The 19,973-nt window shown below is 39.2% G+C and overlaps 1 protein-coding gene across 1 annotated transcript in view; it reads left to right on the top strand.

Moving 5' to 3' along the window:
- Positions 1–19,973, top strand: part of Megf10 (multiple EGF like domains 10) — a 215,192-nt gene that overhangs the window by 190,897 nt on the left and 4,322 nt on the right. The window contains exons 20-22 of the mRNA XM_045131157.1: positions 7,210–7,446; positions 8,792–8,919; positions 9,979–10,102. Of these exons, the coding sequence (XP_044987092.1) occupies positions 7,210–7,446; positions 8,792–8,919; positions 9,979–10,102 (489 nt within the window). The remainder of the gene's footprint in view (positions 1–7,209; positions 7,447–8,791; positions 8,920–9,978; positions 10,103–19,973) is intronic.

Raw genomic sequence — 19,973 nt, 5'->3', positions numbered from 1 at the left:
ACAGAAAGTAAAGCTATCACCAGACAAATGGGATAACCCTTATTTTTTTTATAGAGAATTTAATAAATGTAGGCACTCTTGTAGCCCATGATTGTTAATAGTTTGATAATGGAGAGTGGGCTCATGTTTGGATATGGTTATGACTTGTTTCCCAGCTCCAGCTATAGGTCCTGTTCCACTGAGTGGATTAGTTAGCCAAATTAAGAGCAGTTGGTTTCTCACCATGGCTGTGCACCACTATTGCACTTGTGTGAGCATCACGACAGGTTATTTGCTACAAAGTAGGTTATACCATGAGTTACTTGGACAGATATTGGTCATTTTTCCCCCAGTCGCCCATGTAGCATCTTCTGGCACTAGAGGTGCTATCTGGGGACTGACTCTCCTCCAGCCATGCCATTCCATTTTACGTGTCAGTAGCATATGGTGACTTCAGCAGTAGGGTCTTACCACTAACTTTTGGTGGGTCATCAAGTACTCTGACAGAAATCTGTCTTTCTTTTAGGAAAACTTGTAGGTATCTCTGATTAAAAGTTCATTGTGGATGATAGCCACATGTTGGTACTGGGAGTTCCTGGTCAGTGCCCACTAAGAGAAGGAAGAAAAAGATAACTAATACAAAAGAGATAGAAGAGAGAGAGTGAGAGAGAAGCTGTAGAAGATTAAGGTCAGTCTTTAGCGTACCCTATCCAGTGCCTTGTGGCTCAGGTGTTCCCTCTAAGGGCCTGGTGAAGGTTCAACTATTTCATCTGCCTTTTAGGATATAAAATTTTATGGCACCATTGCCATTTGGGTCTAAATTTGTGTCCCCCCACCCTCTTCCTTTCCCTCCCCTCCCTCCTCTCCCTCCCCACCCATCCTATAGTTTAGTCCTCGAGATGCTTGTTGGGTATGTCAGCATCTTGGGTTGATTCCAGTTAGGTGCTATAGATGAGTGAGACTATGCGGCGATTATCTTTCTGTGATTGGGTAAGTTCACTGAGAATGATCTGTTCCAGGGTTAACCATTTTTCTTCAAATTTCATTGTGTCATTTTTTCTTACTGCTGTGTAGAATTCCATTGTGTAGATATACCACATCTTAGGTATCCATTCTTCTAGTGATGGACATCTGGGTTGATTCCAGCTCATAGCTGTTATGAATTTAGCCACTATAAACATGACCGAGCAAATCTCTCTGGACTGAGGTCTAAAGGTTTTAGGGTACATGACCAGTAAGGGAACAAGTGGATCTGTTGGTAACTCTATAGTCAGCTTTTTTGTTGTTGTTGTTCATTTTTATTTATTTATTTTAGAGTGACAGAGAGAGAAAGAGGCAGATGAGAGAGAGAGAATGGGCGCACCAGGGCTTCCAGTCACTGCAAATGAACTCCAGATGTGTGAAGCCCCTTGTGCATCTAGCTAATGTGGGTCCTGGAGAATCAAGCCTTGAACTGGGGTCCTTAGGCAAGCACTTAACTGCTAAGCCATCTCTCCAGCCCCATAGTCAGATTTTTTAGGAGTCTCCATATTGCTTTCCAAAGTGGTTGCACATGACCCTAAACAGTCACTCAACCAATGGGATCACATGAAGTTGAAGAGTTTCTTTACAGACAAGTATACAATAAACAAAGCCAATAGATAACCCACAGAATGGGAGAAAATATTTCCTGAATATCCAACTGACAGAGGCCTAATCTCTAGAATCTACAAAGAACTCAAAAACCTAAACAATAAAAAGTCTAAAAACCCACTTACAAAATGGGGCAAAGAGCTGGACAGGCAATTCACAGAGAAAGAAATACAAATGCCAAACACACACTTAAGAAAATGTTCACCATCCCTAATCATCAGGGAAATGCAAATTAAAACAACTATGAGATTCCACCTTACCCCAGTCCTGAGAACATCAAACATCAAAAAAATCAAATGAAAATAAATGCTGGCGAGGATGTGGAGAAACAGGAATCCTCATCCACTGTTGGTGGGAATGTAAGATGGCACACACATGCTGGGGTCCGCATGCAGGCAGGTAGTGCTGAGGAAGGACCAGGCCTGCTGGTTCCTCCCAATGGGTTGAAGAAGAGGGAAAGTGTCATACAACTCAAAACCTCTCCTATTCACAGGAGAAAAACCACACTGAGTCGGGTGTCTTTTGGAAGCAGGAACTCACAGGAACTCACTTTATTGTTACAAGCAGTTGCCTATAAGATGTTGGGGATGAAGGTGGGGACTTTAGGATGGAGAGAAAGGTAAGGGCCATTAGTAAAATGTGACTATTGAAATGATAATTCTAACTCCTGCACAGAAGCAGCAGGCCAGAAGCCATTAGGCATCTTGCTGAGTCCCAGGCAGAGCACCAAACTTTAGCTAGGCTCAGGAAGTTCCACTAGGCCTCATGCCTGGGCCTTTCAGGGCCCAACATCTCTCCCTTTTGTTTTTGTAAGAGCATTAGTCACCATGGCCCCTGTCTTAGGTTGTTCCTCTCTGGGGATCTTACCCGTCACTGGGTACCAGGTGTTTAGTTCACTGAGAACCCACTCCATGGCCTGTCTTAGGTTGTCTCAGTCAGTCTGAGATCTTACCCTTCATTGGTCACATGGAGGGCAGAGGAGGTGGCAGTGGGTCATCTGAGGAACTTAATTCCTGAGTTGCCAGCCTGTGGTAATGTATCTCAACCTGATGGAGTTTTATTGCCTCTAGCCGCTGGTGAATGAATTGTGTAATTTTGTTTATTACACAAGGCCTGACAGGATAAGGAGGAGGGGAAGGAGGGGCCTAAGATAAGGGAGGAGGTAGGGTAAGAAGCCCATCCACAGTGGGCTGTCCTGGGGGTCACATCACCTCCTCTTCAAGTCTTCCTGGAGCCTCTTAATCTTGTCCTGGATGATTCCTGATTTATTGGCATAAAAGCAGCATTTTTCCTATAGAAACAAGCATATGCCTCCCTTTTTGGCCATTAGTAGGTTTAGTCTCCTCCTGTTTTGTAGGACTACCTCAGGCAGGGAATCTAGCTTCCAGGAATGATATCTACATCTGGGATTAAGGTGGCTGGGGCACAAAGGCCCATCCAACTGGTGGGCAGAAAGTTATAGACCATCCCACCTCCACAAACATAAACCATTCCAGAAGGTGGGCAGCATTGTGTTAAAAGTACATAAGGAAGGATGAATGTACCCCACATCTATACTGGAATTATTAGGGGAAGGCGGGGCCCAAATGCAAGTAGAGGAAGCATTGGGAAAAGCTGGACGGGGATGGGGAAGGTGGCTGAGCAATTGTACTGCAAGCAGCTGGGGAGGCCCAGGTATTTTAGGTCTCTTGCTGGTACCCAAATGGGTCTTTTTCTTTTTAAAAAGTTTTTCTGTGGACAAAAATTTTATAAGCTTCACACAAGTTTCTATCAAAACCCTCCTTTCTGTTGCAGAGTTTTTGCACTTTAATCACTTTTCAGTACAAAAGATTTTCCCAAGGTTGGGAAACAAACAAACCCTTTGATCTCAGCAATACAAACATAAATCTTAAGGAATGGCCAGCTCTTATCAGTAACATTGAATGTGTATAATCTTGCTTACATGTAGGTGCTAAAGTCTTGCTGTCAAATGGCCCAGAGCTATGGATACAAGGCCAGCCAAATGGCTCCAGACAATTCCTTTTACCTTTTTTATTTTTATTTTTTTTTATGAACCAGGCCCTTCTGGGCCTCGGTGCAGAAAGACTGTGTCTGTCTTAGGTTGTCCTCTGTGATATTTAGGCCTTACCCATCATCGGTACATGAATTCCATCATTCATGCCCTGTCTTAGGTTGACCTAAGTCAAGAGAATCTTACACATCTTTGACTACCAGCCTCTGCAGGGGCTTTAAGATAAGGTCTCAGGAAACCGAGGTTGGTCCATAGCTGTATCCCATGTACTTCTGCACGGATATCCATAATGGATCTCAAAAGACATTTAACAAGTATGGGCAGCAGACACAGAATGAGCAAAAGACAAACACCTGTAGCAGTAAAGCTTCCTATCCATGAAGTGAGAGAATTCCATCCAGGCAAGGCAGACTTAAAAGCAGATATTAAGTCATCAGCAGCTTTAGCTGCATCAAAAGTAAGATGATTATTTTGCAAAGACAAAATCTCTGAATGAAACTGAATCAGATCCAAGGAAATATTATTATTATGCCAAATACCTCTTAAATTCATTTTCTCAATTCTGTTGACTGTCATTATATTTTTTAGAAGTAACACAAACCCATTGAAAATCTATATGACCCTCCAAACAAGTTCTAACTTTCAACCCTAGTATATGGAGCATCTAACAGATGAAACTGTATCTAGGATAAGGATCAAGCCCAAGATCTTAAAGGGAGGCAGAGTTTCAACTTTCTCAGGAGCTACTTTAAAGCTGTGAGTATGAAGGATAGTTAGACATTAAAAGTACAAGCATAAAGCCAAAAGCCACAGCACACTTCAGGAACTCCTGTTAGGCACACTTTGTATATCTTTAGATTGAAATCTGAAACCTACTATCACACCTTAAGATCCACACAATGGCAATGACTTCAGCCAGGTGGCTGTAGAATGTAGACTACAAGCAAATAAACAATTTAATATATTGGGGGCCATTTATTTAAATTACCACATTCCGCCCCTGGAGCCCAATAGATTTATAACCATCACACATTATAAATTGTTAGAAAACTTTAAAATATTTAGGGTAAATCATGCCTTTTAAAGTTAGTCTGTGGGGGTAAGGATTCCCCCTTTTGTTTTTGTAATTGAGACTTAAGAGTTTGATTTTATCTTTTAATAATAGCTTGGCCCCGGGGTTGTATGGGATGCCTGTGGAATGTGAGATTTTCCAGGTCTGGAGAAAATCTACAAAGGTCTTGCTTACGAAGCAGGGGCCATTATCTGTTTTAATTTGATCAGGCAGCCTGTAAGTGGCAAAACATTGAAGCATATGACTAATGACCTGTTTAGATTTTTTTCCAGCATGTTCCAATGTCCAGCAGGTGCGGGGAAAGGTATCGACTGAAAGAAAAATATCAGTGAGCCCAGTCACCATGAGAGGGCGGACTTCTTCCCTGTCCCCACCTGGGTCAGTCCAAGGGAGCCACGTGGCAGTCACCCAGGAGGTGGACTGCCCACCAACTCCCAGTAGGGGAGGGCCAGGCACAAGCTGCCAGGAGGGGGGCCATCTATTTAAATTACCACATTTTGTCCCTGGCTCCCAATAGATTTATAACCATCACACATTATATATAAATTGTACTCAGTTTAATTTTAAAGAACCCCCCAGTCTTGACCAATTTAAGATATTAAGACCAGTAAAATTAAACAAGTTAAACACTTTTAACATATAAAGGCACAGAGTAAACATTTTTAGTCTTAGTGCCTGTAATTTTTACTTGTTTGAGGTTTTTTAGCTTAAAATCTTAAATCTCAGCCAGGCATGGTGGTGCATGCCTTTAATCCTAGCACTCAGGAGGCGGAGGTAGGAGGATTACCATGAGTTTTAGGCCACCCTGAGACTCCATAGGGAATTCCAGTTAGCCTGGGCTAGAGTGAAACCCTACCTTGAAAAACCAAAACAAACAAACAAAAAATCTTAAATCTCTCAGTCCAATATCTCTAGCTAGGCAAACCAGCCCATTAGAAATTTAACTTTGATTAAACTCTTTGGGCCTGGGCAGCAGGATGCAGCCAGCCTTTATGTCAGTATCCCAGTTCCAACAAAGTCCCCTGCAGTCTTTCTTTTCCCTTAGAAAGCTCATAAGCCAAGCCTTGAAGTTTAATGTTGTCTGTATTTAGCATTCTCAGACTCTCATAAGAATAGTTCATAAAATTTGGCTTACCACTCCAGAAGACTCCTTCAGTTGCAAGCATCAAGTCCATGTCTATTCCTCCAAAACAAAGGTTCTAAAAGATCAACATCCACATGGTCAGGTTCATCTCAGCCCACTTATCAGACAGCTTCAGGTTCGCTGAGATAAACTTGCAGTCCAGGTACAGTTATGGAGGAAGGGATATTTATTGAAGCTTACAGATCCAGGGGAAGGAAGTTCCATAATGGTAGAAAAAGCTGGCCTGCCTTCACAGGCCCAAGCAAGAGAGAGAGAGAGGGAAAAACACAAGCCTTCAGAAATACAAAAGCCTCAGATATAGCTTGATAGGCCTTGTTCAGAAATACAAAAGCCACCAGCAAACTGAAAGTGAAGGGAAAGAGAAAGGGAACGAAGAGATGTTGACAAACAAGTACAGGTTATAGAAGCAAAGTTTAGCACATTAAATATGAAGACTGCCTCATAACTCATGAGGATATGCTCACTCGCACACCGATTGACCTCCTCAATGAATACCTCTCATGGGGCACTAGTCTGCCGGGTTCCCAGAGCTCCACGCTAGGCACCAGATGCCAGGCTCCTCCCTGGTGGGCAGGTAGTGCTGAGGAGGGACCAGGCCTGCTGGTTCCCCCCAAGGGGTTGAGGAGAAGGGTGGACGTCATATGACTCAAAACCTCTCCTATTCACAGGAGAAAAACCACACTGAGTCGGGTGTCTTTTGGAAGCAGGAACTCACAGGAACTCACTTTATTGTTACAAGCAGTTGCCTATAAGATGTTGGGGACGAAGGCAGGGATTTTAGGATGGGGGAAAGGTAAGGGCCAATAGTAAACTGTGAATATTGAAATGATAATTCCAACTCCTGCGTGGAAGTAGCAGGCCAGAAGCCATTAGGTGTCTTGCTGATCACCAAACTTTAGCTAGGCTCAGGAAGTTCCACTAGGCCTCACGCCTGGGACTTTCAGGGCCCAACACACACAAACTTTTAAAAAGTCATATAATTATCCAGAATTAATTGTCAGTGTACACAAAGACATGCACATATATGTAAACACATACAAATATCACACACAGTTAAAAAACAGATAATTATGCAAAATTGCCAATCTGTCTTTTAATTTGAAATATGTGAGAACCTTCAAAACCTTATCCCTGAATCTTCATTCAAATTCAGTGTCTTTTGAGCTTTGAACATCTTTCTAAGAGACAAACCAACAGCATCTGAAAATGAATATTTGTTTTTCTTTCCTATTTTGTTTTCAAGTTAACATTTCATGAACTTGAATATCCTGACATTTGCACAGTGGGAGTTTTTTTTTTTTTAATTAGAGATCAAACCTTTATCTATCATACTGCCCTCCTTACTCAAGTCTGTTTCCTTCTTGATCCTAGCTGGTGTTATAATAGTTGGCAATCTGAACAGTTTAAGCCGAACCAGCACTGCCCTTCCTGGAGATTCCTACCAGATCGGGGCCATTGCGGGCATCATCATCCTTGTCCTGGTTGTGCTCTTTCTCCTGGCACTGTTCGTTATTTACAGACACAAACAGAAGGGGAAGGAGACAAGCATGCCAGCAGTGACCTACACCCAAGCCATGCGGGTCATCAATGCAGATTACACAGTTGCAGGTAGGATGACAACATGGAGAGGTACTTCCTCTTTGTAATGTTAAGCTTCATCTGCCTCTAAAACTGACTGATTGGCTATGTGTCCACTTTTCTGTCCACTCTCCCCAAGGTAACTGCAGGGTCATAAAAGGTATGCATCTATGAGGCTTTTACATTGTGAGGTGGTTTATGGAATTCATTATAGGAAGAGGCTTTCCTGAGCAGCCAGGCCCTACTTCTGTCATATGTGAAGGGGCAGGAATTCAAAGACCCAAGGACATGGAGCACATCAGGGAAGCATCCTGGACCTCATTCTTTGGTCTTGTGTACTTCTTTTCAGCACCTTCTGGCCTCTCCTTATGCCTTCATGAGTCATTAGCTGAAGAAAACCTAGTTATATAGAAGACAGGTTTTTTGTGTTTTGTTTTTGTCTTTTTTTTATCCTATTAACATGAACCAAGGCAGTCCTTTAAGAAAGTTATTATTATTATTATTATTATTATTATTATTATTATTATTATTATTTTGAGGTCAGTTCTCTCTCTAGCCCAGGCTGACCTGGAATTTTCTCTTTATTCTCAGGCTATTCTTGAACTCACAGTGATCCTCCTATCTTTGCCTCCCAAGTACTGGGATTAAAGGCATGCATCCCCATGCCCAGCAAGAAAGATCTTTTGAATCTTTCTGTCTAAAGTCCCTATAAAATAAATAAAATTAAAAGTAATAACATTCTACCAGCAAAAGAGGTAACCTCTTAAAATCTTATTAATTCTGGAATAATTACTGAAGGATTTCAGGCTGGTTATATACTTATAAATATGATTCTGGGAGAATATATAAAGTAGGCAATTTACACAGGAGTATATTTACTGTGGAGAACTATTGTCATGAAAACAAGTTTTTTTTTAAACTTTATTTGCAAGGAGAGAGAGAGGGAAGAGAGACAGACAGACAATGGGCATGCCAGGGCCTCTAGCCACTGCAAATACATTCCAGATGCATGTGCCCCTTGTTCATCTGGCTTATGTGGGTCCTGGGGAATCGGACCTGGATCCTTTGGCTTCACAGGAAAATGCACTAACTGCTAAGCCTTTTGTCCACCCCAAAACAAGTATTTTTTTTTAAGCATGCCAAACAACCTATGCAGTCCCAAGCTCCTACAAGTCCCAAGTCCAAGGGCACTTGTCTGTGGATGCATTCATACTTTCCATGGAGGTAGTAACATGTTTCTGTTGCTTCTAGAGAGGCTTTTCTGTGTAGGTTGAACAGTAGTGAATCCTCACATTTGTTGTGTTATTTTGATTGCCTTTCTCCATATAGATTTGGGGATGGATTAATGCTATCTTAACTCTTTCTTTTCTTGCAGAAACCTTGCCCCATAGCAATGGTGGAAATGTCAACAGCCACTACTTTACCAATCCCAGTTATCACACACTTACTCAGTGTATTACATCTCCTCATGTCAACAACAGGGACAGAATGACCATCACCAAGGTGAGAGCTAATGGCTAAGTCTTAGAAGGTGAGCAGAAGAGCAAGGTAAGGAATACACATGTATGAGGATTACTGTTTGCTGCTGCTCCAGGCACTTCACATAATTGATTGTTCAGTTGACTCCTCCAAACAATCCTCTTGACAGAGCTAACCATCCCAAGCATCTTAACTAAAAGCTGAGCAACAGTGAGCTCCAGTCTCTTCCACATGGCTGTCCAGCTAGTGGGAAGGCAGCTGCTATATGAGGCAAGGACTCCTTGCCCCCACATTCTGTGCCTCTTCTATTATACCTTCTTAGAAAGTGCTCCTAATTTTACATGAGATTTAACAATAATTTCTCATGATAACATTAATAAAGATACTAACACCTACAGCAGAATCTGCCATGTGTAAAACGTTTTCCTAATTACCTGTACCTCTAGATCCTTCCCACAGTGCTCTGAACTCCAAGCATTTCTGCCTTCCAATTGTACCCAAATTCTGTCCCTCAGTCTCCATTGTCTGGTTTGCCACTGTCTAGCTCTCAATAAGGAAAAATAAAATAAGTAGAACAACAATAGCAAGTTAATTAACATAATCCACTTATTTTTAAATAGGGCTAGATTTTAATGATGGTACCGCAGAATTAAACAGTATTTCACATTCTCCAGAGTCATATTCATCATTCCATTTGTTCTTGTACAGATTCTTAGCTTAATCTCATATGTATGCCTAGGAAGATGTCTTAGTCACTGAGGACCCACAGGTTATTACAAATTTTAATAAGAGAACTTTGACCTAGAATTTTTTTTTTCATTTCAAAATTTCTTGCATCAAGACCAAATAAGGTTTAATTGACATAGGGTGACAGGATGAAACAAAGGCCTTCGGGTGGTGGAGGGAAGAGTTGGGACATATGCTTTGTACCTCAAGAAGTGGTGACCTTTTTCCTTGTTCAGCATCATTTGAGAGTAGATTCTTCTGATGTACCATGGACTTGCTTTTCCCCAATAGTTAATATACTGTGCTATGCCATATGCATTTTCTTATTAAATTGTTTACTGTTTATGATTTTAACAGTCGAAAAACAACCAGCTATTTGTGAATCTTAAAAATCTGAATCCAGGGAAAAGAGGCCCAGTGGTGGACTGCACAGGAACTCTGCCTGCAGACTGGAAACATGGTGGCTACCTCAACGAGCTTGGTGCGTCCACCCCCCTCAACTTGCATATGCTCATGGTTCTCTGGGCAAGCATAGTCATGGAGCAGTGTCTGTACCATACTGACACAACGGAAACACAAACCAAAAATCCAGATACTGTAAACCAGGCACCATAATGTAGATCTATAGTCCTGGGAACTATAGGTAGGAGGATCAGAAGTTCAAGATCCCCCTTGGCTACAACAGTGAGTTTGAGGCCAGACTGTGGGATACATGAGACCTTGTCTCAAAACAACAATAATAGTAATTTTGTTGAAGACGCCTACTATGCCTTTGGAGTGGATTTCTTCTCCTTCTACTATGCTGAAATCTGTAAAAACCAGATCCTTTAACCAAGAGTTAGAGTAGCATGAATCAAAGCAGGTAAACATAGTGTTTTCAAAGATTTTTGATGGGCGATACCCTCTGATATTAACCAAAGAACAGTGGGAACTTGTTGTTAGAATATGTACCTTCCCATCCACATAATTCTGTCTTGTTTCTCAGTGACAAGTATGAATTCCCTCCCACCTAGTGGGTCTCAATTCTAACTGGAGAACAATTGATTACCTCCATAGCCTGTGTGCTATTATTGTACATATGTGTACATTTTGCATGGCTGGTCAATCTTATATCTCGAAGATTCCCACTTGTTTATGCTGTTGGTGACCATTATCCTCCCAGAAGCTCACATAACACTTTGAGGGCTATCTTTAGTGATATGGCTTTTTCCTCAGTCCCAGTGTGATCTCTCATTGTTCCGTGCTTGCAACCTATGGTATCTATAACAATTGGGTCTTACCAGTTAACTCTGGTGTTTTGGAAATAGCCTACATTGTTTGGGGGACTTCGTGCATCTCGCTGATCAACAGATCATTGTGGGAGTAACCTACTTCTGGTAAAGAAATTTACCAACCAGAGTCTATGGTTTTAGGATTAAGCTTTCTCACCTTCTACAGGGCACCTCTCTGCCATTTCCCTCCCTGCCCCCACTTATTAAGAGTTATATCTTTTAGGGCTGGAGAGACGGCTTACTGGTTAAGAGGCTTGCTGCAAAGCAAAAGGACTCAGGTTTGATTCTTCAGGTCCCATGTAAGCAAGATGCACATGGTGGCACATGCATCTGGAGTTTGTTTGCAGTGGCTACAGGCCTTGGAGTGTCCATTCATACACACTCTCTCTATCTTCCTCTCTCTCTCTGTAATAAATAAAGAAAATAAAACTTTTAAAAATTAAGAGGGCTGGAAAGATGGCTTAGCAGTTAAGGCATTTGCCTGCAAAGCCAAAGGATCCCAGTTCAGCTCTCCAGGCCCCATGTTAACCAGATGCACAAGAGGGCACATGCATCTGGAGTTTGTTTGCAGGGGCTGGAAGCCCTGGTGTGCCCATTCTCTCCCTCTCTCTCCCCCTTCCTCTCTCTCTCTCTCTCTCTCAAGTAAATAAATAAAATATATTTTTTAAAATTAAAAAGAGTTATTATCTTTTAGTTAGATACCCAGGAGGAAGGTTTCTATGGTACTGATTCATGCTGTCATTACATTTTTGCAGTTCCTGCTCCATCCCCCCTTACTCTCATCCCCCACAAGATCCTTAAGCCCCCTGTACTCTGTCTCTCCACTTGCCTTAATTTGCTTTTGGGTTGTAGGAAGTATCTGTAGTATTGGCAAATAACTAGCATGAGAATAGGAGAAGGATGAGAGGATACTTCCTACAACCCAAAAGCAAATTAAGGTGTTCTAATTTAGGAGCCACATATGAGAGAGAAGGTATGGCATGTCTTTCTGAGTCCGTATAAGCTCCACTTAGCATGATTTTTTTCAAGTCTATCTATTTTCCTGCAAATTTGACTCTTGATTTTCTTTATTGATGAATTTGATTTTTTTTTTTTTTTTGATGATAGGCATTCTGACTGGAGTGAGATGGAATCTCAGTCATTTTAATTTGCATTTCCCTGATGGCTAAAGATTTTGAACATATTTTTAGGTGTTTATTGGCCATTTGTATTTCTTCTTTTGTGAACTCTCAGTTCAATACCTTGTCCCTTATTTTCAGTGAGTTACATGATTTTTATTGCTTAGTTTTTTGAGTTATTTGCATATACTAGATATTAAATCACTGTTAGATGTATAGCTTGTAAAGATTATTTTCTATTATGAAGGTTGTCTATTGAATCTGTTGATGATTTTCTTATCTGTACAGTAGGTTTTTAGTTTCATGAGATCCATGGTTGAATGTTTGTCTAATTTCCTGGGCTATTGGAGTCCAATTCAGAAAGTCTTTACACTTAGATCTTGAAGTGGCTCCCCTATTTTTTTTAGTTGTTTTAAAGTCTCAGGTCTTATATTGAGGTCCTTGATACATTTGGGAGATTTTTAAGTAGAGCTTGAGAAGAAGGTCCAAATTTATACTTCTACATGTAGTTACCCAATTTATCCAGCACTCTGTCAAAAATTCTGTTTTCTCCAGTGTGTTTTTGGTCTGTTTGTTAAAGGCCAGGTAACTGTAGTAACTAAAATTTAAACCTGGGTCTTCTATTCTATTCCACTGACCTATGTGTCTGGTTTTGTGCCAGTGCCATGCTGCTTTTATTACTATGGCTTTGTAATATAACTGGAAATCAGGTATGGTGACACCACTGGTAGTATTTTTTGCTGAAGATATTTTTGGCTATCTGAGGCCTTCTGTAATTTTATATGAATTTTGAGACTACTTTTTTATAATTCTTTGAAAAAATGTTGCTATAATTTTGATTGGAAATGCATTGAATCTGTATATTGCTTTTGGTAGGGTGTCCATTTTTATTATTTTAATTTTTCTAGTCCATGAGCATGGCAGGTCTTTCCACCTTTTCATATCTTCCTCGGTTTCTTTCTTTATTATTTTTATGTTATCACTGTATAGGTAAAAACTTTCTTAGTAAGTGATATCCCAAGATGTTTAAATTTTTGTGGCTACTGAAAATGGAACTGCTTCCTTTTTTGCTTTCTATGTTTGTCATTGAATAAAGGCTACTGGTGTTATCATGTTAACTTTATATCCTGCCACAATGATGAAAGAATTTATTATCACTTTCCATATGTTGAATCATCCCTGCATCCCTCTCATGAAACCTACTTGATCAAGATGGATGATACATTTGATGTGTTTTTGGATTTTGTTTCCAAGGATTTTATTGAGAGGTTTTGCATATAGTTTCATCAGGGATATTGGGGTATAATTTTATTCTTTTATATCGCTGTCTGGTTTTGTATTAGTAAATGCTTGATTACTGGAAGGGGTCAAGGAACCTTCACTCATTTTTCATTGTGTGATTAAACTTGAGAAAAAGTAATTTCAGTTCTTCAGTGGTTTGATAGAATTCTGCAGTGAATTCATCTGGGCTTAGACTTTGTTGTTGTTGTTGTTGGGAGGGTTTTACTTACTTTTTCAGTCTCATTTGATTTATGGCTCTATTCAGATAATTTATCTCTTCTGAATTCAGTTTTATAGGTGATATGAATCAAGGAACTAATCTATTTCTTCCAGATTTTCCAATTTTGTACCATGTATATTTTTGAAATATTTACTAATATTCTTACAATTTCATTTGTATCTGTTGTAACATCTTTTCACTTTCTACTCTTGTTAATTTGAGTCTTCTCTTTATTTATTTTGATCTATTTGGCTAGAGGCTTGTCAATTTTGTTAATTGTTTTTGAAGAACCAGCCTTTAGCAATTAAACTTTTCTCATCATTTCCAATTCATTGATATCTGCTTTGATCTTGATTATTTCTTTCTACCTGGTACTTTTGGGTTTAGATTGTTTTGTTTTTCCAATGCCTTCGGGTGTATTGTTAAGTCATTAATTCGATATTTCTCTAATTTTGTAATGTAAGAATTTAGTGCTATAAACTTACCATAACTTTTGGTATGTTATGTTTTCATTGTCATCCAGTTCTAGAAATTTTTATTTCATTTTTATCTTTAATAAGGTATTCATTGTTTAATAGTGAGTGTTCAATCTCCACAAGCTGGTGTATTTCCTGTTGTTTCTCTTGTTCTTGATTTCTATCTTTATTGCATTATGGTCAGATATAATGCAGAGAATTATGTCAATTTTCCTGAGTTTGTGGGTACTTGCTATTTTTTTTTTAAAGAGAAGGTTCTATTAGTTGCTGAGAATAGTGTGCATTCTCTTCTGTAGAGTTAGGATGGAATTTTCTGAAAATGTCTTTTAGGTCCATTTGATCAGTGGTGTTGTTTAGCTCCACTATTTAATTGTTTGTTTTCTGTTTAGATGATCTGTCTATTGATGATAGTGGGGTATTAAAATGTTCTACTATTATTTTATTGAGATTTATTTCTTATATAATATCTAGTAGATACTGCTTTTTAAAATTTGGTGTACCTTTGTTTAGTGCATATAACCTTATTATTGTAATTATTCTTTTGTTGAATTGTTCCCTAAATGAGTGTTAAGTGGCCTTCTTTATATATTTTGATTATTTTTGTGTAAAGTCTATTCTTTCAAATAGTATAATTACAGCTGTTTGTTTCTTATTTCCAATTGTTTGGAATATCTTTTTCCATTCTTTCATGGATAGATTCAGTTTTCTGACCTAGCTTGTTAACCTGTATTATTTGATTGGAAATTTGAGTCCATTGATGTTCAGAATTTTAATTGTAAGGTATGGTGTGAGTAATTCCCCGTCAAATTGAAGACTTTGAGAAGTTTTGTGTTTTCTTGATCTTCGTATGCTTTCATGTCTGTCCTAGTTTTTATTAGTACTTGTCCCCTCCTGTAGCCTCTTTAGTATGTTTATTCATCTCTTCAATGTGGAGTATTTCATACAGTATTCTCTGTAGGGCTGTATTATTACTCATATATTCATAAAATTGGTTTTTATTGTGGAAAGTTTGACTTTCACCTTCTATTATGAGGGATAATTTTGCTAGCTATAGTAGTTTGGGTTGTCAGTCATAGTCTTTTAAAATTTGAAATACTCCATTCCACACCCTCTGGCTTTTAGAGTTTTCCTTGAAAAGTAGGAGGTAATTCTTATGGACTTAGTATTGTATGTAATAAGGTTTTTTTATTGCAGCTTTAAGTACTTTTTGTTTTCTGTGTATAGTCTTTTAACTCTAATGTGACATGCAGGATTTTTTCTCTTCTCCTGTCTACTTGTTGTTCTGTGTGCCTCCTATATCTGGATGGGCCTCTCTTTTGTAAGAGTAGGATAATTTTCAACAATTTTGTTGAAGATATTCCTTGTACCCTTGTCCTACATTTCTTCCCCTTCTTATATGTCCATGACCCAAATATTTGGTCTTTTTAAGGTGTCCCACATTTCTCTCATATTCTGTTCAAACATTTTTTTTAGCTTGTCACTGTTTTTTGACTCCTGATTTTTTTCTTCTTTTTTGTCCTAGAGTTCTGATAGTCTAACCTCCATATTGTCTATTCTGGTGAGGCTTTCTTGGGAGCCTTTTAGAAGGATTATTTCATTTTTGTTTTCCATTATATTTTTCCTCAGTTTTTGATCTCTATTGAATTGTGTTCTTATTTCTTGAGTTAACTTTTTTATTTTCTCTTGGAATATATTCCTGCATTTGATCATGCCTTTATTGTGTTTATTCTACTGATTAGTGAGTTCATTTTTTGCTCATTCTTTTCTATTTCATTCAGCTATATTTCAAGATTTTTTTCCCATTCTCTTCCATTTTATTTGGCTATCCTTTGAGATTTTTTTTTTTTACCTATTTTTGCTCTTTTCTTGATTCACTTTCTTTTCTTTTTCTTAATTTCTTTCTTTCTTTCTTTTTTTTTTTTTTTTTTTGTTATTTCAAGGTATAGGCTCACTCTAGATGACCAGACTGATCTGGAATTCACTATATAGTCTCAGGATGGCCTCAAACTCACTGTGATCCACCTACCTCTGCTTCTGAAGTGCTTGGATTAATGGCATGTGCCACTATGCCTAGCTTTTGTGATTCTCTTTCATTGCATCTAGCCACTTGTTCATGGCCTCATTAAGTTTGTTTAATATGCTTATCATTATTTCATTTTGGAATTCTGTGACTGGAATATTTTTATTTATTTATTTATTTATTTATTTATTTATTTATTTATTTGAGAGTGACAGACACAGAGAGAAAGACAGATAGAGGGAGAGAGAGAGAATGGGCGCGCCAGGGCTTCCAGCCTCTGCAAACAAACTCCAGACGCGTGAGCCCCCTTGTGCATCTGGCTAACGTGGGACCTGGGGAACCGAGCCTCAAACCGGGGTCCTTAGGCTTCACAGGCAAGTGCTTAACCGCTAAGCCATCTCTCCAGCCCTGTGACTGGAATATTCTCTGAAGTTTCATTAGATGCTTTCAATATTGAACTGGAAAGTCTTGGTGGGAATATATCTTGTTTTGAGTTATTTGCTTTGCTTTGCTTTGGGTTTGCCTATCTCTAGATAGTACTCTTGTCTTGCTAAGAATGCAGCAGCAATAGCTCTTGTGGAGCCTGTGTTAAGTGTCCTGATCAACTTTAATCAAAATAGATGAGGGATGGTGTTCTGTGTGCAGGTTAGAGCTGGATGCACTTGAATCTGAGCATATATATATATATATATATATGTATGTATGTATGTATGTATGTATGTATGTATATGTATATATTCCTCCTCCAGGCAGTTCTGGGTACAACCCTGGGAGGCCTGTGCAAGCTGTGGAATGTGATCAGCTAGGAATTTGCTACTCAGAGAGGTTTGACTAGAAAGTGAGGGGGTTGTATGAGCAGGGGTTTTGGGGGAAGAATCCCTTCTCAGTAGTTCTGCTATTGCTATCAAAGGCAGGGTCTGGGGAGTAAAAGTACTTCCCAGCAAATTCCAGCTGGATCCAAATCCCTATTTCATCTTTTTATAAATCTGTTTATCATCTGGCTTACTGACAAACAGCTACATTCTCATATCTGCTTTTGCTTTTTGTCAATTGTGATCTCATATTTTGTATAGTCTTTGGAAAGCTACACTGTACAATTGGAAGAACATTAGAATGAAGAGCCATTTTATTGTGAAAATATTTTTAATTATGCTGATCTCCTAAATGGGGGTTATAGATGCACCACTGAGTATGTGGTATAATTTCCGACCATCCTCTGGAAAGAGATTAGTGATATAGTAATAAACACGGGTGCTGTGCTTTATAGATAATAAACCCTTTCAAGTAGGTTTATTTGGTGGTAGTGTTGCCAGAAAGCCCAGTGAAATAGAAATTTTAGATAAAAATCAAGTGTGTTTTAAAAATATTACAACTGGCCTGGATAGACAGTTCAGTGGTTAAAGGTACTTGCTTCCATAGCCTAACTGTCTGGTGTTGATTCCCCAGTACTTATGTAAAGCCTAATTTAGTAATTGGTGCATATGTCTGGAATTTGTTTGCAGTGGCAAGGGGCCCTGGCATGCCCACCCTCATTCTCTCTCTCCTTGCAAATTAATTAATTAAAATAAAATATCACAACTATTGCATTTAACATGACTTAAAAATTATTTGTTTTGTCAATAGTAATTTTACCTGAACTTATGCATTTGTATTTTTTAATTCTGGCAATCTTACTAGGTAGGCTCTACTATCTCTACCATGAATATTGATCCAGTGATACATAAAGTAGAAAACAAAATGCTTTACAAAGCTGGTCTTGTGACAACTCCTCTCAGCTTCTTCTGTGAACTCTATGCATGTCAGTCCACATTCCACTCTGGAATGCTTCTCATTGTAAAAATAGAAATGTTTTAGTAAAACAGTGATCATAAATTCATAACTCTTATTTGTTTGCTATGCCAGTATTATCAGTGTGATATGTATTTCTAAAATAGTAAAATTGTATGTCAGAATCACAATAAAGGTCTAAATTATACTTGAAATTCATTCCAAAGAAATATTTGGGTCAACATTCAATACTGGTGAGAAAAAACTCCTCATGTCCAATCTTATTGTATCTTGTGCTGACTTTAGAACACACAAAAATAATGACATTGACCCTTAATAACTGCCTTTGCTTTTATCCTGTTATGTGACACTGAGCCAAGCACACTTACCCTCATGTTGATTTATTCACTTGTAAAATAGGGACAATGATCATGCACTGACTTCCTGTGTGAATCAGATGAAAACAAGCATGCACACTTCCCAGAGGCTATTACATACACAAGTTTGGGATGAAGCCTACCTGCTCCTTGTCAAAATTGTTTGCAGAAACTGAGGAGAAAATATGACTGGTTGATTGATTTCACATCCCCAACTTTTCCCTAATTTAGACCTACACATGCACTTCTTTTCAATGCCTTGATAAAGGCTAGAAATTGCACAGCCAGGACAAAGATAGGCATTTAGTAATACTTTTTTGCAGTTTGGAGACAGCTGAGGGAATTTGGCAAAGAGGAACATAGACAGAACTCCCCATGAGGTTGCTATCAGAAGCTACAGACCTTGTTTTATCCACAGTCTCTCCACAAAGTCTGGCAGTCGCCAAGACTAGTCTTAGCTCTGACTCCAGAAACTCATGAGTGAACACGACCTCTGGCTTAATAACTTTCAAGAAGGACTCACTGAACACTCCAATAATCCTTGGTTCAGGTTTTTATAGTAAAAGGATATGGACTCAAATCAAGCAAGGGAAAAGTTCAGGGAAGCATGAGTCTCTCAGTTGCCCTTTCCCAGTGGAATCATGGATGGTGCTGACTTATTCCAGAGTATTGCCATCTCATCCCTTATGTCCAAACATGGCTTACTAGCCTTATGGCTGAACTTTAGTTTCTGTGCCTGTAAAAGACAAGCTCTTATGACATGCCCTCCCCCACCATACACACACCATGAATCTCTCTGTCAGGCTATCTAGCAAAGCTGTCCCCTTGTTCTCTAGGATGGCAAAAACACTTGTTGGGCAGAATATTGCAAAATCTTAGAGGTTATTATCTTCCCAGGAACTGAGAGCAAAGGCTAGACCTCTCTTTGGTATAAACTCTTTTGTCCTATCTCTCTGTATAACATATAATCTTGTGCCCTTTCCAACAACTTGGAGCTGGGCTAGACTCTTAATAACTAATACCCAAAAAGATATACCCGAGAGAAGAAAATATTCCCATTTCCTGCCCCACAATGATTAATATTACACACCCTTTTTTTTCTTTAGGAAAGCCTCTCTTCTTCCTTCTCAAAGGTGTGCCTTTCTCTGTGGCCCCCATAGGACAGAACTGTGGTATTTTTTTTTTTAATTTTTATTTATTTGAGAGCAACAGACAGAGAAAGAGGCAGATAGAGAGAGAGAGAATGGGCGTGCCAGGGCCTCCAGCCACTGCAAACGAACTCCAGACGCATGCACCCCCTTGTGCATCTGCCTAACGTGGGTCCTGGGGAATCAAGCCTTGAACCGGGGTCCTTAGGCTTCACAGGCAAGCACTTAACCGCTAAGCCATCTCTCCAGCCCAGAAATGTGTTTTTTATATTACTGTAAATGTATACAAAGGAGCAGGGCTTTCATTTCTTACCATTCTCAAATACTTAATGGAAATGTTCCTCATAAGTCATTACTGACTGCTTCTCTTTTCTTTTTTGAGGTAGGGTCTTACTTTGGTCCAGGCTGACCTGGAATTAACTATGTAGTCTCAGGGTGACCTTGAACTCACAGCGATCCTCCTACCTCTGCCTCCTGAGTGCTGGGATTAAAAGCATGTGCCACCACGCCTGGCTTAGTGACTGCTTTTAACTAAGTCTATAACATTGCTTTGAAAATATTAGAAAAATTCATTGGATGCTCACAAGTATCACAGTAAATGAAACCCCGTTCCTTCATATGGTGCTTCAGAGTTTACAAAGCTTTCTCCTTATGTTCTACTTCACTTAATGAGG

This window comes from Jaculus jaculus, chromosome 12 (genome assembly GCF_020740685.1).
Source record: "Jaculus jaculus isolate mJacJac1 chromosome 12, mJacJac1.mat.Y.cur, whole genome shotgun sequence".
Taxonomy (NCBI): Eukaryota; Metazoa; Chordata; class Mammalia; order Rodentia; family Dipodidae; genus Jaculus; species Jaculus jaculus.
Note: the sequence above shows the minus strand (reverse complement) of the source record. Positions and strands in the feature narration are given on the sequence as shown.